The sequence below is a fragment of the Salmo salar genome, chromosome ssa10, assembly GCF_905237065.1.
Source record: "Salmo salar chromosome ssa10, Ssal_v3.1, whole genome shotgun sequence".
NCBI classification, from domain to species: domain Eukaryota; kingdom Metazoa; phylum Chordata; class Actinopteri; order Salmoniformes; family Salmonidae; genus Salmo; species Salmo salar.
Genome location: NC_059451.1, coordinates 41314215 through 41338764, shown reverse-complemented (window position 1 = coordinate 41338764; position 24550 = coordinate 41314215). Strand labels below are relative to the sequence as shown.

The following is a 24550-nucleotide window of genomic DNA, read 5'->3' as shown; positions in this document are numbered from 1 at the left end:
TGTTCACTCCCTGTACTTGCTTCTCGTCTCCTAGCATCTGTCCTCACATCCTGTTTCCATTGATCATCTTTGAGATGTTTCTACAACTTCATTGGAGTCCACCTGTGGTAAATTCAATTGGTTGGACATGATTTGGAAAGGCACACGCCTGTCTATATAAGGTCCTACAGTTTACAGTGCATGTCAGAGCAAAAACCAAGCCATGAGGTTGATGGATTTGTCTGTAGAGCTCCGAGACAGGATTGTGTCAAGGCACAGATCTGGGGAAGGGTACCAAAAAATGTCTGCAGCATTGAAGGTCCCCAACAACACAGTGGCCTCCATCATTCTTAAATGGAAGAAGTTTGGAACTACCAAGACTCTTCCTAGAGCTGGCTGCCCGGCCAAACTGAGCAATTGGGGGAGAAGGGCCTTGGTCAGGGAAGTGACCAAGAACCCGATGGTCACTCTGACAGAGCGCCAGAGTTCCTCTATGGAGATGGGAAAACCTTCCAGAAGGAGAACCATCTCTGCAGCACTCCACCAATCAGGTCTTTATGGTAGAGTGGCAAGACGGAAGCCACTCCTCAGTAAAAGGTAAAAGACAGCCTGCTTGGAATTTGCCATTGTGCTGTGGGGATGTTTTTCAGTGGCAGGGACTGGGAGACTAGTCAGGATCAAGGGAAAGATTAACAAAGAAAAGTACAGTGAGATTCTTCCTGAAAAGCTGCTCCAGAGCGCTCAGACCGGGGCGAAGGTTCACCTTCCAACAGGACAACGAATCTAAGCACACAGCCAAGACAACACAGGATTGGCTTCGGGACAAGTTTCTGAACGTCCTTGAGTGGCCCACCCAGAGCCCGGACTTGAACACGATCTAACATCTCTGGATAGACCTGAAAATAGCTGTGCAGTGACGCTCCCCATTCAACCCCACAGCTTGAGAGGATCTGCAGAGAAGAATGGGAGAAACTCCCCAAATACAGGTGTGCCAAGCTTGAAGCGTCATACCTAAGAAGACCCGAGGCTGCAATCACTGCCAAAGGTGCTTCAACAAAGTGCTGAGTAAAGGTTCTGAATACTTATGTAAATGTGACATTTCTGTTGTTGAATGTTTTATATGCATTTGCAAAACATTTCTAAAAACCTGTTTTTGCTTCGTCATTATAGGGTAATGTGTGTAGATTGAGGGGGGGGTGGGATAATACATTTAGAATAAGGCTGTAACGTACCAATGTGGAAAAGGGAAGGGGTCTGAGTACTTTCCGAATGCACTGTACATATATACACATACATATATATAAACACATACGTAAACTTACTCACACTACAGAAAGTCCATTATAACACCAGCATTAGACCACACGTAGAAAGTGAAAGCCAGCTGCCAACTGCGACTACTGAGCAAAGTGCAAACCAACTTCGATCGCAGCTATTTATTCCCTCCATTGCATTGAGCAATAACTATCAGTCCAATTACTACAGGCTGTATGTTCAGTCATATGCTGTAACTATAGATACCATTTTAGTCAATATTGTTTACCTTGTAAGTTGTAATGTAAATCTTCTTACGAGAGTAGGCAAGATTTGATCGGTATCTAGCTAGCGAGTCACTTCACTTCCTCTTTCGTTTCACTGTTGTGTCGTCATATGCCCCGTTCAAAACAACTGGGAACTCGGAAAAATACGAGAAAAAAATCATCAATTCAGTGTTCTTCGGGTCCGAAAGTCGGAGCTCTTGAAAGAGGCCCGAGTTCCCGAGTTGGAATTCCAAGTTTGATGACCGTTCAAATCGAATTTCCACAGTCGGAGCTAGTTTTTTCCGAGTTCCCAGCTGTTTGAACGCGGCACCAGTTCACAGTTCCCAGTTGTTATGAACGCGGCAATACACATATCCGTGGCGCTGCATGATGACGATAGGAGCTTCGGACGTAAACATGGAGAGAGACGCGCTGAAAAGGCAAATCGATCTGTTGCAAAGTAAGTTGGTGGTTTACAGTACAGTGAACATTACTGATGTATTATATTTAATAACTAGCTGATACTGAAATATTAAATTTGAGAGTTGTTATCATGGCTGTGTTTGCTTTGCGAACCAATACGTTATCTGTTTATGCCTAGCTAGCTGGCTATCGCTAGCAGGCGCGTAGGTTACTAACTATATTCTTGCCTCTACATATGGACGACCGAACGTAGAGGCTAGCTAGATTCACGCCTTTAAACTTTAATTTACCACTTTTGCCAGCTACCTCTTTACCTCGTTCTGTCATCTAACAGGTCTCATCAACAACCATAAGAGTGTCCATGGAGATGTCCCTTCTACTTCTGGCCGGCAGTGGCACCCAGCGAGGCCACCGCCACGAGGCAGGGGTCACAGCTCATCTTTCACCCCCACATTCCCCTCCCGGGGTGGGCCTTACCCCCCTCAGTCCGTGGGACACTGGAGGAAGACCTACTCCCTCAATAACAAGACCAGCTCAGCCCAGCAGAGTAGACCTACTATACAGACTGCCAAGCACTCTTTAGAGCAGCCGTTAGTTTCTGCAGAACCCAACTCCTCTACTGGCTTGCTGTCCCTTAATGCTAGAGGCACCTCACAGCCCAACCACAGCAATAAGGACCTGGCTAGAGGAGAGAAGGATGGAACAAAATGTGCTACGTCTGGGGATCTAACAGGACCAAGGGGCCAGCAGTATGCACTCACAGGGGGAGTGAGAAGAACTGTGACAGGCAGTAGATCCACAGCTATAGAGTCAGAGACTGAATCAGGCAGAGGGAGAACAGGATCTGGGGGTGATGCTTGGCTGGGACTCTCTGGGCTAACAGGGCCTGGATGTCCAGACGACCAGCAGAGAGCGACTAAACATGAGTTTCAGCCCACCACTGAAGGGAAGGGCATGGGACTGCCTGTGAAAACCACTGCCCCTGGAGAAAATAATACAGAATTGATAATTGTCCCTGTCTCAGACAAATCTACTGTTACTACCACCATGGTCCAGAGCACTGCTCAGCTGCATATCAGACCTCGTCACTCTGAGAAAACCAGCACAGGAGGTAAACACACTGTCAAGGCAACCACTGGCAACCTCATCCCTAGCGATACGAACCCACCTTTACTTCTTCCACTCCTTCTCTCTGCCTCCCCTAGTGCCCTACAAGGACCCCAACTAAGCCCCATGTCCACTTGCACACCAGCCCAGCCCCAGACAACCTCCTCTCCCCAGAGACACTCCAAGTTCACTTGGGTGAACAGCCATCAGCCAGGAGGAGCTGGGCCCAGCCAGGCCAGAACAGAGGCCCAGCCCCCAGACATACTCATCACCTCTTCCCCCATCCCAGTCTCCCATCCTGGGCTCCCCAGTTGTGCCTCAGCCATCCCCAGTAGAAGAGCCTCTGCCCCCATCAAGAAGGTTCCCCGTAGGCTCAGTTTATCCATCGCAGTCCCTAAGACCACCAAGTACACCTGGGTGTCGTCTTCTGCAAGTGGCCAGGCCAGGCTGTCCCGGAAGCCCCTCTCACCCAAAGCCCTGGCTCTGCCACAGAGAGCTCCAGAGAAGGGAGAGGGGGAAGCCAAGAAACCCAAATCCCCAAGTCTTTTAGCCAAGCAGCGTAAGGCAGCAGGTGCCTCCACCTCCCTCGGTAGTCGCTACCGCTGGAAGGCAGTGTCTGGAGGAGGGGAGCAGACTGGTACAGGAGGAGGGATAGGGGCCCGACGTGGGTCTGTGTTTCATTGGACCTCGGAGAAAGAGAACGGGGCCAAGGGGGTGTCCAGTGTCCCTTTATCTGTAACTCAACACATAATAGTGCCCCCCTCCTCCTCCTCTGGAGGGTTCAAACTCAGGAGCAGGATGAAGATTATCAGGAGGTCGGCTAGCAGGTGAGAAAGAGGAGGATCAAGGGAAGCCAGAGATGTCTTTACTTGTCTCATACCTATTCTCTTATGTCTAGTAATGCATGTTGGAATATGTCTCTTTTTATCCTGATTTTGTACCAGTGAACATGTAATATTGCCTTTGGCCAGAGAGTGGCAGCAAATCTATCTTTTTTTGAATGTTTTGACACACTTCTCTCTCTCTCTCTCTCTCTCTCACACACACACACACACACACACACACACACACACACACACACACACACACACACACACACACACACACACACACACACACCTACCTGTCTCTGACACATACTCTGTCCTGTGTGTTGCAGTGAGTCTGGATCAGAGCGGAGGTCCAGCCCAGCAGACATGACCCTGAACAGCCGCTACTCTCTCTGCCGAAGGACACACAGCCCGGTTCGGACACACAGCCCGGTCTGGACCCTGTCCCGTGAACTGGTCTCGTTCGGCAGACACAAGCTACGACGTCTCTCCCCCAGCCCCTCCAGGACAGGTAGAAAGACAGCACTTTATTTTACATTTTATTTAACCAGGAAAAATAAATAAGATCTTACTAATTACGATTACATCCTGGCAAACACTAGGGAATACGGGGGTAAACATCATTCATCCTATTAGGCCAAGAAGTAAATTGTCCAGAAAAACAACTCTGACCCTTTTTACATCAACTGTACCTCTGAAATAAATGGAGGAATTCATGGAATTTCTATCCATTTTAAACTTAACACACCGTCAGATTTCCACTGACAGTGAGAGTAAATCATATAGAGGTCCTATTAGATAAATAGTTTGTTTACTATAATTTTCCTTCTACTCAGGACTCAGGAGGTCTAGCTAGTTCATTCAGCTAGTTGTGAGTGGTGTTGTCTCTGTTAGCCGTGACGAATTCACTTAATGAATGTATCCTCCGTGGAGAATGACATTACATGGACAGACTGGATCCACAGTACTATCTAATAGCTCTATGGTTTAGTGACTCATTTTAGGATACTGTTGGACATTTGCACTGTTGCCAGTGCTTTGATTGGGCCAATTTTATTCCACACTGTCCCCTCTCTCCAATAGGGGTCAGCATTCCTCTCTCTGAGAGGCCTATGGAGCGCTGCTGTGATCTGTGTGTGTGTGTAGGGGGTAGGGAGGGGTGGTAATTGATTACCCAGTTGAGCCGTGATAGTGGGTAATTTGCAGTGGGTGAAGGTGGGGAAGAGGCTGCTGCTATCAAGTCCTGGCACCACCACTCTCCTCTCCCCCCAGCCAGCCCACTAGATAAAAAGCAGCTAATGCATAATTATCCTTTTGCAAATTGGATTGTTTTAACGAACTAGAGAATATAGGCCTAACCTGATGGAACGCAATCTGTGTTTTTACAACCCTCGGCCCCTCCTCCCTTCCTTCCACCCCTCCATTCTCTTCATCCCTCTCATGCCCATCTCAGTGTAATCGCCCCCAGTCAATGGAGTCGAGTAGACATTAAAAAAGCCATCACTATTAACATTAGGCTTTATTCATCCTGATGGCTGGCTGTCTGGCACTCTCTCCATAGCTCACTCTCGCTGCTTCTCTCCTTTCTCTCTCTTCATTCACCCTCCTCCTCTCCCCCCTCACACAAATTATCTGTCCACAATTGCTTTCCTGCTGTCTAATTCTTCTCTTGCCTCGTTCTGTCTCTGACCCCCCCCCCCGTCTCTCTCTCTCTCTCTCCATCCAGTCATTCTTTCTCCTAGTTCTGTGCTTTATCGTCCTCTGTAGGTGTAGAGATGTAGCTGGCCTGAAGCAGGACTTATATTGTTTGTTTCTCAGTGATGTAGTGAGGTAGAAAGGGAGGGAAGGATAAATAGAGGGAAGAAAGGATGTTGCGATAGAAGAAGATGGAACGAGGGAGAGAGATAGAAAGTAGCCTTCTGTGCTGCAGATAAGAGCCTCTAATAAAGAGCAAATTGAATTACTAATGATGGGGACCAGTCTTACAGTACTGATGACCACACAGACACTGTTATTTTTCTTCATTTCCTCTTCAATGAGTTCTCTCTTTCTCGGCGGTAGTGCAGGTGTTTATTTGGCTGCCCGGTTATCTGCAGTTTAATTTAAAGAGAGCATAAACCTAAGTGAGCAGTTAAGGCCGTAATGAATCCTGAGGGGGGGTGCGAGAGCCCAGATAACCTAATAAAGCAGATAAACGACAGGAACGGACAGAACACAGAAAGGAGGAGAGTGGAGGAGTGCTGAGCCATGCGGGTTCAGGCCCTATGTGACGGATATCTCTCCTAGTTCTCTCCCTCCCTCCATCCATCTCTATTTCAGCCTCTCTCCATCTGTCTTTGTTGGTCTCTTTGTGACTGTTTATGTCTCTGTGTAATGTAATGTAGCCTATTATAATCACATTGTTTGCTCTGTTATTTCTCTGAATCTTAAAGGGAAACTACAGAATGTAGATGCACGTCATTTGTAAAATACACTGGTATGGTGCTGGAGATGATGAATTTAAGGTTGAAAAGTGGTGGATTTCCCCTTTAACATACAGGTATATGATCTTAATTTGATCACCCTGTTATCTTAAGTTTAGTTTCCACTAGGGCTGTCCCTGACAAAACAAAATCTTAGTCAACCTAGCGTCGTCTGTTCTTTCAACAAATCGATTGATCAAAATGTTAAAACTTGTATTTTTCTCTATATTGACACACCCTATACGTTTTCATAAAATCAACTATATGTAGGCTACTGAGCTTGTCTGATGCTTTAAGCACACAGTGATTCAATAATTAAGACACACAAATGACTCGGGGTGGGGGGGTAGAGATCAAGATAGTCTAACCAGAAGAAGAAAAACCTGTTCCCGACCCTCCTCCTCCTGCTGCTGCTGGCCTTCATAGATTCTGCCATGAAGCTCCTGAAGTTACCGGTAGGTAATAGGCTACACCAGGGGTTGTCAACCTTTTCCATTTGGAGTGCCAATTTATTGTACCATTTCTACCAATCTGCGTGCCAGTTATGATTTGCATATGCACATTTTCATTTCATTTAGAATAAAGCCTTCGTATCTCAAAATCATTATCATGTGGTTAATCATAATTCTTAAAGTAACTTCTATTGCTTCTATGTAAAAATAGCCTACATAAAGCCAACAAATAAAAACATTGCAGCCTGCAGGTAGAAAATATCCTGATTTAAAAGACATCCTATAAATCAATTGGCTACACATGGCCTGTCTGCAAGGAACTTAAAACATTGTATCAACTATTGACTTGGTCTGGCCTGAAGCTGGCTAGCAAACTTGCAACATTGTATAGAATATTCTGGGCCCTCAGAGTTTCCCGTGCCAGTGAGCTCCTGACAGACAGCTGTAGGCTATTTGGTGGGGGGTTAAGACACAGAAATACTATCAGATCCACAAAACGGGCACCTTTCCAGGCCAGGTAGCTCAGGCCAGGTACATTTACGTCATTGAGCAGACGCTCTTATCCAGAGCAACTTACAAATTGGGGCATTCACCTTATGATATCCAGTGGAACAGCTACTTTACAATAGTACATCTATATATTTTTTTGGGGGGGGGGGTTAGAAGGATTACTATATCCTATCCCAGGTATTCCTTAAAGAGGTGGGGTTTCAGGTGTCTACGGAAGGTGGTGATTGACTCCGCTTTATGCAGGTAGCCTGCATAATCGGGTGCACATACTCACTCAACATTAACAGGAGCGCTACAAACAAAAGACTGAATAAATTGACCATTCGTTAATGGAATGAAATGAACCAAAACGTGTTCCTCACAAGTGTAGCCTAGGTTGTGCGGTCCGCAAACAACGTGTCCACTTTGGTTTTGCAAAGGTCAAGGGGCAAAGCTGAGAGGGCAACCGGCTATTGTTTGTTTACTAAACAAATGGCAGATTATCCAGTTTGATGGTGTGAAGGAGTATTTCTAGATATAGGAAGGGGTGTGTGACTGTACAGTGTGTACTGTTGCTGTCCCTCACTCAACATATGGTTAACTGGTTGAGAGTTGGTATGACTTTATTTGGTACCATCACACACACACATTCTTATTCCCTCAGTCAGTGGCTGGGTAGTGTTTTATTGCAGTTTCTGTTGTCAGTTTGTCTAGCTCTGTTTGTGTAAATCACCCTGGCTGGACAGATCCCTTTCACTGCTACCTACACACACACACACACACACACACACACACACACACACACACACACACACACACACACACACACACACACACACAGTCTTCTTTCTCCCACCCGGGCGGGGTTAGAATGTTGACCTGTTTGTGCGTTAGAGGTGGAGTGGTTCAGGTTCCTGTACTGGCTCTGATATGGCAGCTATGTCCCCACATTTCTCAGCATCAAGTTATTGGTACCCCCTCCCCCGAAACCTTGTGGGGATCTCGTTACCGTGCCGACGATCAGCCCATTTATTAGGTCCATAAATCACTGCTGTGTGGTCCGTCATCAGACCCTGTTAACCTCTCATTGTCATTTCCCACTGTCTGCAACCTGTCATCACACACATGTATGCACACACACTACCTGTGGTGTTCAGTGTCATGTGTGCATCTAACCACAGATGTATTTAGGCTTCACTTAGTGACAGTATAATTCTTATATAATACTATATTATAGTCTTACCCCTGGACTCTGCTATTAGGTCTTCATGTGACTTATCAAGATAGTGATTTAATGATTTCTAACATATTATTATGCCATTTAGCAGACGGTTTTATTCAAAGCAATTTAGTCATGCATGCAGGAAAAGGAAATTGCCGCACACTGTTGCTCGTGCGCCCGGGTGATTTTATTGAGGGGTAAGTACTTAAGTAAAAATACTTTAACGTTTTTTGGGGTATCTACTTTACTATTTATATTGTTGTACTTTTTACTCCATACATTTTCCCTGACACCCAAAAGTATAAAAGTTACATTTTGAATGCTTAGCAGGACAGGAAAATGGTCTGTCACACACTCAAGAGAACATCCCTGATCATCCCTACTGCCTCTGATCTGGTGGACTCACTAAACACGGAAAAAAGTAAATGGTGTCGTCTGGTTTTCTTAATATAAGGAGTTTGAAATGATTTATACTTTTATTTTTGACATCATAATAAAATCACCTGGTATCATGAGCAGCAGTGTGCGCCATTTTCCTTTTTATGTTTAATGAATTCACCATCAAAAGTACCTGAATGTGCAGTTCTTCAGCGTTAGTATATGAGACGTAATGTGGGTGTGTGGATCTGTTAATGCGGGGAAGGTGTGTGGATCTGTTAATGCGGGGAAGGTGTGTGGATCTGTTAATGCGGGGAAGGTGTGTGGATCTGTTAATGCGGGGAAGGTGTGTGGATCTGTTAATGCGGGGAAGGTGTTGCGTGCACACTTGCAACTATAGATGGTTGTTTTGGCCGACATGACTACATGTTGATAAAGAGGTCTACGTTTCCTGGCCGGAGAGATTACCACCTCATATTCCGTCTGTCTCTGATGTCGTTAATCAGATCAAGCCAACCCCACGACACCCCCTCTGTACGCACGTGTGACTGGAAGTCGCGTTAGATAAAAGTGTCAGCTAAATGGTGTATGTATGTTATTAAAATCAGGGCAGCAGATTTATACTCATATTTTTTTATTATGTTATACAGCACAGTAGTTTATTCTAAAGATCTCTTTCTGTATTGAATTGATTGCACCATTCCATCTAGCATTAGATATACATAGATATATCTATCTATAGTTAAAATATGGCACCAATACAACACACGCTGATGTCATTTGATGCGTCTCACTCAAAAGCCTGTCCTTATTTGGCCGTGGCTTAATGTCTTTCTTTTAGTCTGTTTCTCTGCATCATTCGCTGGTTCACACACTCTCTAGTTTCTCACCAGAATCTCTCCTCTATCACTCCTCTCCTTCTCTCTCTTTCCTGAAAGTTCTCTCTTCTTTCTCTGTTACACACACACACACAGCTCTATAGGGCATGTGTTTGTTTGTTTGATTTCAGACTACACAGTTGCTGTGTTGCAATGTCCATGCATGTACCCATTTGTGTAAAATAATCTTTCTGCATGCCAGTAATCGTCTCTCACTATTTTAATAGTGAGGCTATAGAGTGAGGAGAGTGAATCTCGCGTGTGTGTATTTCTCTCCTCAGCTGCTCGGTAAAATATCCCACTCTAAATGCCATTCCCCACCACTCTCCCATAGCTGTGTTAATCAGGCAACACACACACACACACACACACACACACACTAACATATCTGGGCCCAACCCCAGTGCTCACAGACAGACATTCTGTTCATTCCTCTTCACTTTCTCAGGCCCTCTGTGTCAAACAGGTGGGCACACTGTGTGTCTCAGACACTCACTCACATGGCTGCATGAGGTAATCACACACACAGAAACACATGCACCCTCAGGCATCCACAGAATCACACACATGCTGCTTTGTTGTTTTGAAGGACCAGCCACATCCCTGGAGTCATTATCCACTACATTATGCTTATATTGATCAGTTTTGTTCTGGTTCATTTCTTGCCTGTATTAGATGATTTGATTGGACTGTTCTTCTGGCCACATTGTTACTAGAACCAATATTGTCATGTGATCAACCAGTTAGGAGGCCTGGTATGACACAGCCCCCCCCCGTACTGAGCTGCATGATGGTTGGACCTCCTCTCTCAGCTCTGTCCCTCATCAACCTGTCAACTGGCCATAACTAAAGACCTGATGGACAGGCCATGTGTGACATGCACATAAACCACCCTGAACTGGGATGGATACTAGGAATACTTCACCTACGCACACAAACGCTCACACGCAGGCCTGTGTAAACGCTCACACGCAGGCCTGTGTAAACGCTCACACGCAGGCCTGTGTAAACGCTCACACGCAGGCCTGTGGAAACGCTCACACGCAGGCCTGTGGAAACGTTTCATTGCATAGAACAGTCTTTACCAGGGTTTGTCTGTCTGATGTTCTGTGACGACTCAGAGGATCTATGTGGAGTTCTGAAACCTTTGAGATGCGGTCTGTGTGTGTGCGTGTGTGTGCGTGCGTGCGTGCGCCTGTGTGCGTTCATATGTTTTTCTGAGTATAAGTAAACGGGTTGGACCCGCTGTTTTCAGGGACGTGTTGAAATGTGTAATCCATATGGTTTGAGTGGGTGTAGGCAGAAATCGTAACGTTAACCTGAACTCTTCCCAGTTAAAGGGATACTTTGGATTTGGCCAATTTATCTCCTTCCCCAGAGTCCGACGAACTCATGGAGACCATTTTATGTCTCTGTGTCCAGTATGAAGGAAGTTAGAGGTACCCATCAGTCCATCTGACTCTGTGTCCAGTATGAAGGAAGTTAGAGGTACCCATCAGTCCATCTGACTCTGTGTCCAGTATGAAGGAAGTTAGAGGTACCCATCTGACTCTGTGTCCAGTATGAAGGAAGTTAGAGGTACCCATCAGTCCATCTGTCTCTGTGTCCAGTATGAAGGAAGTTAGAGGTACCCATCAGTCCATCTGACTCTGTGTCCAGTATGAAGGAAGTTAGAGGTACCCATCAGTCCATCTGACTCTGTGTCCAGTATGAAGGAAGGTAGAGGTACCCATCAGTCCATCTGACTCTGGGAGGAGATAAAGGGCCTCATTGCCAAAAACGGGGTAAATGTTTTCTTGGTCCCCAGAGCAGTCAAAGGTGTTCTGTGCCCTGCTGGCTAGATAAATCAGAATCCTTAACAGGATGACATGCACAGGCACACACACATGCTGCAAATGATGTCCAAAGACATGCCAACAGGGGTGTTAGTTAGTGGTAATAGGGAATGCAACTGGGTGGGAATGTTCCCATGTTAAACCTCAAGGCCATATGGGTCATGGTCATGTGACAGTCACTGAGATTGATTTTATTATGGTTTAGTGTATGCCATCAGTTTTACTGTGTTTACATGGTTTCAGACAAACCTTTGGCCTCTACATACAGTACACCTGGCTATTTATTCAGGTATGGGTTTCTGCTTAAGTTTGTTTGATGAAAAATGGAAGACTGTTGCACAACTGGTTTAGCTTGGTGGAACCAGCTTGATCACTGGGTTCCCCATTCTACTTCAGTTCACCTGATCACTGGGTCCACCAGGCTACCACTGGTTTGCGTTGCAATAAAATGTCAACATTACAAACGGTGCAGTTGAGAAAAAACATTTTTTTTAAAACAATTCCCATCCACCTGCTCAGAGTAGTGCTTTTATAGTCTTCTGTTTTGAGTACAGTACTCAGAAAGTGTTCTGTTGTATAACACGAAGCTGCTCCTAAAAATGTCTAGACCAGTCCCCCAGTCAATCAATCACAGAGAAGGACACTGGCTTCTATCCCTCACCCCAGCCCCCTCCTCAACCCTCCAGTAATCCAACACTCCCTCCCTCTCCTCCATGTGTCTTCACAGAGTGAAGTGTTACCATAATAATCATGGGGGTTTGGTATTTGTGTGGGAAGAAGAGCACAGAGTCCTCGGATCGCCTGGCATGTTAATTATGGGGCCTCCTCTCTCCTGCTCGCTCCCTCTCTCTCCCCCTCCTGCCCGGCCGCATGCAGGGACACTTGTGTTCCAGTTAGGGCAGGAGTACATAAAGTACTCGTTTACTCACTCACCACTCGCATACATATAGTACTCGTTTACTCACTCACTCACTCACATACATACATATAGTACTCGTTTACTCACTCACTCACTCACATACATACATATAGTACTCGTTTACTCACTCACTCACATACATATAGTACTCGTTTACTCACTCACTCACATACATATAGTACTCGTTTACTCACTCACTTACATACATACATATAGTACTCGTTTACTCACTCACATACATATAGTACTCGCACACTCACTCTCAAACAACCTATTGACACTCGCACTCACTAGATTACTAATTAACCACAGCCACTTTGTCTGTCAATCAGTAGCACCAGTATCTCACTCACTCCGCTAATAGCACCTACTAGTCAACCCCTCTTCTGCACCCCGCTGGTATAATGTAGTGTGTGGGGGGGAAGAGATGAGTGGAGATGGGTAGGGCCATGTGCACGGGCCTGTCCCTGCCACTCTGACTGCCCATACCATAGACCATAGAATCCAGCTTCAGAGGCTGTTCTCAGCTATGCTTTTCCTGCCTCCCCTCCTCTTCCCCTCACTTTCCCCTCTAGTTCTTCCCCATTTCTACTGTCTCCCCCCACCTCCTTGCTCACTCCCTCTATTCCTCTTTTTTTCCTATTTAACTGGTTGGCTGATGCTCTCCCTGGGTCACCTGGGCATGGCCAGGGGCCAGATCACTCTCACCCCTGTTTCCCGCGTTCCTAGACTCCTAGCTAGCTTACCCGTTCTCTCTCAACCTGTCCCATCCTTCTTTCCCTGGGTCAGCTGTGCATGGCTAGGGGCCAGATCATTCACACACCCCCTCCTCAGTCTACCCTTCCCTCCCTCTCAACCTGTCCCGTCCAGTTCTGCTCCCCTTCTCTCCTTGGGTCAGCTGGGTAAGGCGAAGGACCAATTATCACCCTGACTCACTTCCCCATCCCGTCCAGTGCTGCTTAACCTGGCCCCCTCCACCAAACCCAGGCAGAGCCCTCCAGCCCCGGCCTCTGTCATGGGGAAACCTGACCTCCAGGGCCCTCCAGCCCCGGCCTCTGTCATGGGGAAACCTGACCTCCAGGGCGCTCCAGCCCCGGCCTCTGTCATGGGGAAACCCGACCCTCTAATCTCTCTCTCAGCCTTTCCAACTTTCCATTTCAGGCTGCAGGACCAGACACCCGAACCACCTGTCTATTCTGGTTCTCTAGAGTTATCCAGCCAGTGACCCTCCTCCTCCTCCCTCCTCCCGTCCCTCCCTCAGTCTCTCCCTCCTCCCGTCCCTCCCTCAGTCTCTCCCTCCTCCCGTCCCTCCCTCAGTCTCTCCCTCCTCCCGTCCCTCCCTCAGTCTCTCCCTCCTCCCGTCCCTCCCTCAGTCTCTCCCTCCTCCCGTCCCTCCCTCAGTCTCTCCCTCCTCCCGTCCCTCCCTCAGTCTCTCCCTCCTCCCGTCCCTCCCTCAGTCTCTCCCTCCTCCCGTCCCTCCCTCAGTCTCTCCCTCCTCCCGTCCCTCCCTCAGTCTCTCCCTCCTCCCGTCCCTCCCTCAGTCTCTCCCTCCTCCCGTCCCTCCCTCAGTCTCTCCCTCCTCCCGTCCCTCCCTCAGTCTCTCCCTCCTCCCGTCCCTCCCTCAGTCTCTCACCTCCTCCCGTCCCTCCCTCAGTCTCTCACTCCTCCCGTCCCTCCCTCAGTCTCTCACTCCTCCCGTCCCTCCCTCAGTCTCTCACTCCTCCCGTCCCTCCCTCAGTCTCTCACTCCTCCCGCCCCTCCCTCAGTCTCTCACTCCTCCCGCCCCTCCCTCAGTCTCTCACTCCTCCCGTCCCTCCCTCAGTCTCTCACTCCTCCCGTCCCTCCCTCAGTCTCTCACTCCTCCCGTCCCTCCCTCAGTCTCTCACTCCTCCCGTCCCTCCCTCAGTCTCTCACTCCTCCCGTCCCTCCCTCAGTCTCTCACTCCTCCCGTCCCTCCCTCAGTCTCTCACTCCTCCCGTCCCTCCCTCAGTCCCTCCCGTCCCTCCCTCAGTCCCTCCGTCCCTCCCTCAGTCCCTCCGTCCCTCCCGTCCCTCCCTCAGTCCCTCCCGTCCCTCCCTCAGTCCCTCCCGTCCCTGCCCCCAGTCCCTCCCGTCCCTGCCCCAGTCCCTCCCGTCCCTGCCCCAGTCCCTCCCGTCCCTGCCCCAGTCCCTCCCGTCCCTGCCCCAGTCCCTCCCGTCCCTGCCCCAGTCCCTCCCGTCCCTGCCCCAGTCCCTCCCGTCCCTGCCCCAGTCCCTCCGTCCCTACCCCAGTCCCTCCGTCCCTCCGTCCCTGCCCCAGGCCCTCCGTCCCTCCCGTCCCTGCCCCAGTCCCTCTGTCCCTCCCTCAGTCTCTCCCTCCTCCCGTCTCTCCCCTCCTCCCGTCTCTCCCTCCTCCCGTCTCTCCCTCCTCCCGTCTCTCCCTCCTCCCGTCCCTCCCTCCTCCCGTCTCTCCCTCCTCCCGTCTCTCCCTCCTCCCGTCCCTCCCTCAGTCCGTTCCTGCCACAGTCCCTGCCCCAGTCCCTCCCGTCCCTGCCCCAGTCCCTCCCGTCCCTGCCCCAGTCCCTCCCGTCCCTGCCCCAGTCCCTCCGTCCCTACCCCAGTCCCTCCGTCCCTCCCGTCCCTGCCCCAGGCCCTCCGTCCCTCCCGTCCCTGCCCCAGTCCCTCTGTCCCTCCCTCAGTCTCTCCCTCCTCCCGTCTCTCCCTCCTCCCGTCTCTCCCTCCTCCCGTCTCTCCCTCCTCCCGTCTCTCCCTCCTCCCGTCCCTCCCTCAGTCCGTTCCTGCCACAGTCCCTGCCCCAGTCCCTCCCGTCCCTGCCCCAGTCCCTCCCGTCCCTGCCCCAGTCCCTCCCGTCCCTGCCCCAGTCCCTCCCGTCCCTGCCCCAGTCCCTCCCGTCCCTGCCCCAGTCCCTCCCTCCCGTCCCTGCCCAGTCAAATCAAATGTATTTATATAGCCCTTCTTCCATCAGCTGATATCTCAAAGTGCTGTACAGAAACTCAGCCTAAAACCCCAAACAGAAAGCAATGCAGGTGTAGAAGCACAGTGGCTAGGAAAAACTCCCTAGAAAGGCCAAAACCTAGGAAGAAACCTAGAGAGGAACCAGGCTATGAGGGGGTGGCCAGTCCTCTTCTGGCTGTGCCGGGTGGAGATTATAACAGCACATGGCCAAGATGTTCAAATGTTCATAAATGACCAGCATGGTCAAATAATAATAATAATAATAATCATAGTAGTTGTCGAGGGTGCAACAAGTCAGTAACACAAGAGTAAGTGTCAGTTGGCTTTTTCATAGCCGATCTTTGAGAGTATCTCTACCGCTCCTGCAGTCTCTAGAGAGTTGAAAACAGCAGGTCTGGGACAGATAGAACGTCCGGTGAACAGGTCAGGGTTCCATAGCTGCAGGCAGAACAGTTGGAACTGGAGCAGCAGCACGGCCAGGTGAACTGGGGACAGCAAGGAGTCATCAAGCCAGGTAGTCCTGAGGCATGGTCCTAGGGCTCAGGTCCTCCGAGAGAGAGAAATAAAGAAAGAGAGAATTAGTGAGAGCATATTTAAATTCACACAGGACACCGGAAAAGACAAGAGAAATACTCCAGATGTGACAGACTGACCCTAGCCCCCCGACACAAACTACTGCAGCATAAATACTGAAGGCTGAGACAGGAGGGGTCAGGAGACACTGTGGCCCCATCCGATGAAACCCCTGGACAGGGCCAAACAGGTAGGATATAACCCCACCCACTTTGCCAAAGCACAGCCCCCACACCACTGGAGGGATATCTCCAACCACCAACATACCATCCCGGGACAAGGCCGAGTATAGCCCACAAAGATCTCCGCCACGGCACAACCCAAGGGGGGGGTCGCCAACCCAGACAGGAAGACCACGTCAGTGACTCAACCCACTCAAGTGACACACCCCTCCCAGGGACGGCATGGAAGAACACCAGTAGGCCAGTGACTCAGCCCCCTGTAATAGGGGTTGAGGCAGAGAATCCCAGTGGAAAGAGGGGAAACCGGCCAGGCAGAGACAGCAAGGGCGGTTCGTTGCTCCAGCCTTTCCTTTCATCTTCACAACCCTGGGCCAGACTACACTTAATCATAGGACCTACTGAAGAGATGTGTCTTCAGTAAAGACTTAAAGGTTGAGACTGAGTCTGCGTCTCTCACAGGCGTAGGCAGACTATTCCATAAAAATGGAGCTCTATAGGAGAAAGCCCTGCCTCCAGCTGTTTGCTTAGAAATCCTAGGAACAATTAGGAGGCCCGCGTCTTGTGACCGTAGCGTATGTGTAGGTATGTACGGCAGGACCAAATCCGAAAGATAGGTAGGAGCAAGCCCATGTAATGCTTTGTAGGTTAGCAGTTAAACCTTGAAATCAGCCCTTGCCTTAACAGGAAGCCAGTGTAGGGAGGCTAGCACTGGAGTAATATGATCAAAATTTTTTGGTTCTAGTCAGGATTCTAGCAGCCGTATTTAGCACTAACTGAAGTTTGTTTAGTGCTTTATCCGGGTAGCCGGAAAGTAGAGCATTGCAGTAGTCCAGCCTAGAAGTAACAAAAGCATGGATCAATTTTTCTGAGTCATTTTTGGACAGAAAGTTTCTGATTTTTGCAATGTTACGTAGATGGAAAAAAGCTGTCCTTGAAACAGTCTTGATATGTTCTTCAAAAGAGAGATCAGGGTCCAGAGTAACGCCGAGGTCCTTCACAGTTTTATTTGAGACGACTGTACAACCATCCAGATTAATTGTCAGATTCAACAGAAGATCTCTTTGTTTCTTGGGACCTAGAACAAGCATCTCTGTTTTGTCCGAGTTTAAAAGTAGAACGTTTTCAGCCATCCACTTCCTTATGTCTGAGACACAGGCTTCTAGCGAGGCTAATTTTGGTGCTTCACCATGTTTCATTGAAATGTACAGCTGTGTGTCATCCGCATAGCAGTGAAATTTAACATTATGTTTTCGAATGACATCCCCAAGAGGTAAAATATATAGTGAAAACAATAGTGGTCCTAAAATGGAACCTTGAGGAACACTGAAATTTACAGTTGATTTGTCAGAGGACAAAACATTCACATAGACAAACTGATATCTTTCCGACAGATAAGATCTAAACCAGTCCCTCCCTCCCTCCCGTCCCTGCCTCAGTCCCTCCCTCCCGTCCCTGCCTCAGTCCCTCCCTCCCGTCCCTGCCTCAGTCCCTCCCTCCCGTCCCTGCCCCAGTCTGTCCCTGCCCCAGTCTGTCCCTGCCCCAGTCTGTCCCTGCCCCAGTCTGTCCCTGCCCCAGTCTGTCCCTGCCCCAGTCTGTCCCTGCCCCAGTCTGTCCCTGCCCCAGTCTGTCCCTGACCCAGTCTGTCCCTGACCCAGTCTGTCCCTGACCCAGTCTGTCCCTGACCCAGTCTGTCCCTGACCCAGTCTGTCCCTGACCCAGTCCGTCCCTCCCTCCCTGCCCCAGTCCCTCCCTCCCCTCCCTGCCCCAGTCCCTCCCTCCCCTCCCTGCCCCAGTCCCTCCCTGCCCCAGTCCCTCCCTCCCGTCCCTGCCCCAGTCCCTCCGGTCCCTGCCCCGGTCCCTCCCTCCCCGGTCCCTCCCTCCCCGTCCCGGTCGGTCCCTCCCTCCTCCCGCCCCGGTCCCTCCCTCCTCCCGCCCCGGTCCCTCCCTCCCGTCCCGGTCAGTCCCTCCCTCCTCACACCAGTCTCCTAAACCTCTACCTTGACCCTCTCCACCCCCCTCCCCTCGGCGTTCCATGCCTAGACACACACACACCATCTCTATCACTCCCCACAGGTGCCGTCAGAACCAATGCATTCCAGATACGGAGCCGATTCTTCAACAGATGTAAACATATATTAATCGTGTCACTCCCTCTCTCTTTCCCTCCACTCCATCTCCTCCTCCTCCCTCCCTCCAGCCCCCTCTTCACTCCTTCTAGTATCTTCTCTCCCTCCCCATCCATCCCTCCCTGAACTCGCCCTGGGTGTGTGTGTTTAATAATGGATGATTGTTTGTGTTAATCATGCTGTTGTTAAAGGACTTTAAGATAACTGTTAATTCCACTGGGCCTGTATTGATTAGCTATGCTGTGGTGGGGATTGGTTTATAGCCCAGGTGAAACATACTCACCCCTCCTCACCCGTACTCGCTCTCCCCTCCTCACCCGTACTCGCTCTTGCTCTCTCCCATTCTGCCCCCTCCTCCTCAACGCCCGCCTCCTCCTCCCCCCCAGTACACACACACACACACTCCTTGCTGGGATCCCTATAACCCTAATGTGTGGTGTGTCTGTCTCTCTCTCTGGTCATCTTGGTATGCTGCTAGGGTTGTCGGTGATCTTGGTACGCTGCTAGGGTTGTCGGTGATCTTGGTACGCTGCTAGGGTTGTCGGTGATCTTAGTACGCTTCTAGGGTTGTCGGTGATCTTGGTACGATGCTAGGGTTGTCGGGGATCTTGGTACGCTGCTAGGGTTGTCGGTGATCTTGGTACGCTGCTAGGGTTGTCGGTGATCTTAGTACGCTTCTAGGGTTGTTGGTGATCTTGGTACGATGCTAGGGTTGTTGGTGATCTTGGTACGATGCTAGGGTTGTCGGGGATCTTGGTACGATGCTAGGGTTGTCGGGGATCTTGGTACGCTGCTAGGGTTGTCGGTGAACTTGGGTGGGAGACGGGTTGAATAGGGATGCAGGTATCCTAGCGGTTAAGAGCGTTGGGCAGTAACCGAAAAGTCACTTGTTCGAATCCCTGGGCCGACGAGGTGAAAAATCTGTCAATGTTCCCTTGAGCAAGGCACTTGACCCTCATTTTTCCTGTAAGTTGCGCTGGATAAGAGTGTCTGCTAAATGACTAAAATGTAAAATGCTATAAAGAGAACAATACCTTAAATCAATAAATATATAATTATTGTGCAATGTATATTTACAGGCTACATTGAGGTTTTTCTTTAACTATTTTAGACTATCTGGCATTAGTGCCTAAGATTTAGGGCCTAACTGTACGAGCGCCCAATTGCCTGCATGCCAATACGCTTTCGGATGGAAAAACGGTTTAAGTGTAAACTCAAATGACTAAAACCAGGTATGAAGTATGCTATATATACAAAGGTATTTGGACACCCCTTCATATTAGTGGATTCAGCTATTTCAGCCGTACCCGTTGCTGACAGGTGTATAAAATTGAGCACACAGCAATGCAATCTCCATAGACAAACATTGGCTGTGGAATGGCCTTACTGAAGAGCTCAGTGACCTTCAACGTGACACCGTCATAGGATGCAACCTTTCAACAAGTCAGTTTGTCAAATTTCTGACCTGCTAAATCTGCCCCGGTCAACTGCAAGTGCTGTTATTGTGAAGTGCAAACATCTAGGAGCAACAACGGCTTAGCCGTTAAGTGGTAGGCCACACCAGCTCACAGAACGGGACCGCCAAGTGCTGAAGAGTGTAAAAATCATCATTCCTAGGTTGCAACACTCACTACCCATTTCCAAACTGTCTCTGGAAGCAACGTCAGCACAAGAACTGTTCATCGGGAGCTTCATAAAATGGGTTTCATGGCAGAGCAGCCAGCCACAAGCCTAAGATCACCATGCTCAATGCCAAGCATCGGCTGGAGTGGTGTAAAGCTTGCCGCCATTGGACTCTGGAGCAGTGGAAATGTGTTCTCTTTTGTGATGAATCACGCTACACCATCTGGCAGTCCGATAGACGAATCTGTGTTTGGCCAATGCCAGGAGAACACTACCTGCCCCAGTGTATAGAGCCAACTGTAAAGTTTGGTGGAGGAGGAATAATGGTCTGGGGATGTTTTTCATGGTTCAGGCCCCTTAGTGCCAGTGAAGGATAATCTTAATGTGACAGCATGCAATGACATTATAGATAATTCTGTGCTTCCAACTTTGTGGCAACAGTTTGGGGAAGGCCCTTTCCTGTTTCAGCATGACAATGCACAAAATGAGGTCCATACAGAAATAGATCGGTGTAGAAGGACTTGACTGGCCTGCACAGAACCCTGACCTGAACCCCATCGAACACCTTTGGGATGAATTGGAACAAGCCAGGCCTAATCACCCAGCTTCAGTGCCCGACCTCACTAATGCTCTTGTGGCTGTAAGGGAGCAAGTCCCCGCAGTAATGTTCCAACATCTAGTAGAAAGCCTTCCCAGAAGAGTGGATGCTGTTATAGCAGCAAAGGGGGGGACCAACTCCATATTAATGACTGTGATTTTGGAATGAGATGTTTGACGAGCAGGTGTCCACATACTTTTGGTCATGTGGAAAAGATAATAGATCTAAAAATCAGTTAGGTCAGTTAGGATCACCACTTTATTTTAAGAATGTGAAATGTCAGAATAATAGTAGAGGGAATGATTTATTTCAGCTTTTATTTCTTTCATCACATTCACAGTGGGTCAGAAGTTTACATACATTCAATTAGTATTTGGTAGCATTGCCTTTAAATTGTTTAACTTGGGTCAAATGTTTGAGAGAGAGAGATTTGAGAAAACCAAAGAAATGCAACATCATAAACAAAATGTTTCTGAAAACTGGTTTGATAATGAATGTAAAACAATTAGAAAACACCTAAGACAAATGTCAAATGAAAAACATAAGCAGCAAAACAACCCAGAGCTACGATATGAATACTTTGAAACTCTGAAACAGTATAAACAAACACTGAAACACAAGAAATTGAATTATACCAAGAAGACACTTGATGAAATTGAAAACGCAATTGACCAAAATCAGTTCTGGGACACGTGAAACAATTTAAGCACGACAAAGCCACAAGAATTAGCCATACAAGATGTAGGAATTTGGAAAACCTATTTTGATAATCTATACATAAACATCCCACGAAAAGACTTACAACAGAACCAATTAGAAATTAAAGAAAAATTGAACATCCTTGAATCACTAAAAATATCCAAAATCCATTAGATTACCCAATAACCCAACAAGAACTAAATGAAAAGCTCAAATCGATTAAATCAAAGAAGTCTTGTGGTCTAGACAACATCAGAAATGAAATGCTGAAAAACAGCACACCTGAGTTGCAAAATGCTGTGCTTAAATTGTTCAAGATGGTTTTAACTTCTGGCTGCTTCCCTGATGTCTGGAACCAGGGGCTCATCTCCCCTATCCACAAACGTGGAGACAAATCAGACCCCAATAATTACAGGGGAAGTTGCGTAAACAGCAACTTTGGAACGGTTTTCTGTAGCATTTTGAATTCAAGAATTCAAACCTTCAAGAAAATAATAAGTAAATGTCAAATTGGCTTTCTCCCTAACCATCGCACTACTGACCATATATACACCTTACACACACTAATTAATAAATAAAAAAAGAGGGCAAAATCTTTGCTTGCTTTATTGACTTTAAAAAAGCATTTGATTCTATTTGGCACGAAGGGCTAGTCTACAAAAATCTCCAAAGTGGGCTTGGTGGTAAGGTGTATGACTTAATAAAATGTATGTACACAGAAAACAAGTGTGCAATAAAAATCAAAAACCAAAGAACAGAATTATTTTCACAACTTCGAGGTGTGAGACAAGGCTGCAGTTTGAGTCCAAACCTTTTCAACATTTATATCTATGAATTAGCAGACATGTTGGACCATTCTCCAGCGCCAGGACTCACACTATTTGACACAGAGGTGAAATACCTGCTATATGCTGATGACTTGGTACTTCTATCACCAACCAAAGAAGGTCTTCACCAGAACATTAATATTCTAGAGCAATATTGCCATAATTGGGGCCCTGGCAGTAAATTTCAAGAAAAAGAAAATCATGATTTTTCCCCCCCCCAAAAAAACAGATGTCAGAAGCACAAATATAAATTCACCCTGAACAACACCATAATTGAACACACAAAAAATTACACCTACCTTGGTCTGACCATATCTGCATCGGGAAACATTAATATGGCAGTGAATGCACTCAAAGAAAAAGCCCGCAGAGCATTGTATGCAATAAAAATGAAATTATTCAAAATCAACATCCCAATTAGAATTTGGACCAAAATATTTGACAGTGTAATCCTACCAATCGCTCTTTATGGAAGTGAGGTTTGGGGGCCACTCAAAAAACTGGACTTTAAAATGTGGGACAAACATCCAATTGAAGCCCTACATGCAGAATTCTGTCGGAAAATCCTACAAGTCCAGAGAAATACACCAACTAATGCATGTAGGGCAGAATTGGGCCGCTTTCCAGTAGTAATGAAAATACAGAAAAGTTCATAAAAATTTGGGCTACATCTAAATTCAAGTCCAAATTTAAGTCTGCAATTTAAAGCACTTCAAACCCAAGAGCTGAGCCCAGAAACAAGCCCTCTCAGTCAGCTGGTGTTGGACCTCACCAACCAAGCTGACACCAGCACTGCTTCAAAAGAAAGAATTCCAATTAACAAAATCATGAACCAATCAAAGGACTCATATTTACAACATTGGAAAAACGAAACTAAATCCCAAAGCCAACTAAATTGCTATCTGACCCTAAACAGAGAATATGAATTGGCTGATTATCTCTACTCTGTCAGAGATACGAAGCAGAGACAGATCCTTACCAAGTACAGGCTCAGTGACCACCGATTGGCAATAGAAACCGGCAGACATAAAAAGACATGGCTACCCAAAGAGGAGCATGTATGTGGTCACTGCACGACAGGGGAGGTAGAGACAGAGATGCACTTTCTCCTTTACTGTGATAAATATTCCTCACAAAGAGATTCATTATTCACAGAAATGACTATATTTATTCCAAATTTGAACTTATTAAACCCAGAGGAAAAACTAAAAATACTCATGGGTGAAGGAGCAATGGCTCCTCTTGCAGCCAGATATGTATTTGCCTGCCATAGCCTGAGGGACACGGAATAATAACATCTGCATAGTAAGCAGTAACTTACTTATTATTACTATTATTGTTATTACTATTATTATTGTTGTTTATCATTCCAAATAGTAGTGGTATGGGTGGTAATGGTAATGATAACAGTTTAGTGATGGTGGTGGTAGTAGTAGTGGTAATGATGATGATAGTAGTTGTAGTACTGATGTAATGGTGAAGATGACCGTTATTTAGTTATAAGTTAGTTATCGTTTCATTTTCCATATTTAGTTTGTTATATTTATTACATTACATTCTACTATTGACTGTTACCATTTTATTGTTATTATTTTTGTATTTAATTTTGTATTATTATTTACTACCATTTTATATTATTTGTTATTGTTTATAATTATTTTACAATGTATATTGTACACATTGTTGCTTTGGCAATATTGACACAATGTTTTTCATGCCAATGAGAGAGAGAGGTAGAGGGTGAGAGTGGTGGGGAGAGGTGAGCGAGAGAGAGAGTGAGTGGTGGGGAGAGGTGAGCGAGAGAGAGAGTGAGTGGTGGGGAGAGGTGAGCGAGAGAGAGAGTGAGTGGTGGGGAGAGGTGAGCGAGAGAGAGAGTGAGTGGTGGGGAGAGGTGAGCGAGAGAGAGAGTGAGTGGTGGGGAGTGGTGAGCGAGAGAGAGAGTGAGTGGTGGGGAGAGGTGAGCGAGAGAGAGAGTGAGTGGTGGGGAGAGGTGAGCGAGAGAGAGAGTGAGTGGTGGGGAGAGTGAGTGAGCAGAGAGAGTGAGTGGTGGGGAGAGGTGAGCGAGAGAGAGAGTGAGTGGTGGGGAGAGGTGAGCGAGAGAGAGAGTGAGTGGTGGGGAGAGGTGAGCGAGAGAGAGAGTGAGTGGTGGGGAGAGGTGAGCGAGAGAGAGAGTGAGTGGTGGGGAGAGGTGAGCGAGAGAGAGAGTGAGTGGTGGGGAGAGGTGAGCGAGAGAGAGAGTGAGTGGTGGGGAGAGGTGAGCGAGAGAGAGAGTGAGTGGTGGGGAGAGGTGAGCGAGAGAGAGAGTGAGTGGTGGGGAGAGGTGAGCGAGAGAGAGAGTGAGTGGTGGGGAGAGGTGAGCGAGAGAGAGAGGTGAGTGGTGGGGAGAGGTGAGCGAGAGAGAGAGTGAGTGGTGGGGAGAGGTGAGCGAGAGAGAGAGTGAGTGGTGGGGAGAGGTGAGCGAGAGAGAGAGTGAG

At 47.8% G+C, this 24550-nt stretch overlaps 2 protein-coding genes across 4 annotated transcripts in view; one reads left to right on the top strand and one right to left on the bottom strand.

Moving 5' to 3' along the window:
* The window catches only part of cyldl (cylindromatosis (turban tumor syndrome), like), a 14784-nt gene extending 13026 nt beyond the window's left edge, over positions 1–1758 (bottom strand). The window contains exon 1 of one of the 3 annotated variants that reach the window (XM_014123304.2): positions 1523–1758. The gene's annotated coding sequence lies outside the window, so the exon portion shown is untranslated. Of the gene's footprint in view, positions 1–1301 lie in introns of all 3 variants that reach the window. The other 2 variants (XM_014123305.2, XM_014123306.2) reach the window with 2 other exon arrangements.
* Positions 1673–24550, top strand: part of LOC106560406 (zinc finger CCCH domain-containing protein 3) — a 102817-nt gene continuing 79939 nt past the window's right edge. Inside the window, exons 1-3 of the mRNA XM_014123293.2 lie at positions 1673–1959; positions 2257–3856; positions 4189–4370. Coding sequence (XP_013978768.2) covers positions 1887–1959; positions 2257–3856; positions 4189–4370 — 1855 coding nt within the window. The 5' untranslated portion in view covers positions 1673–1886. The remainder of the gene's footprint in view (positions 1960–2256; positions 3857–4188; positions 4371–24550) is intronic.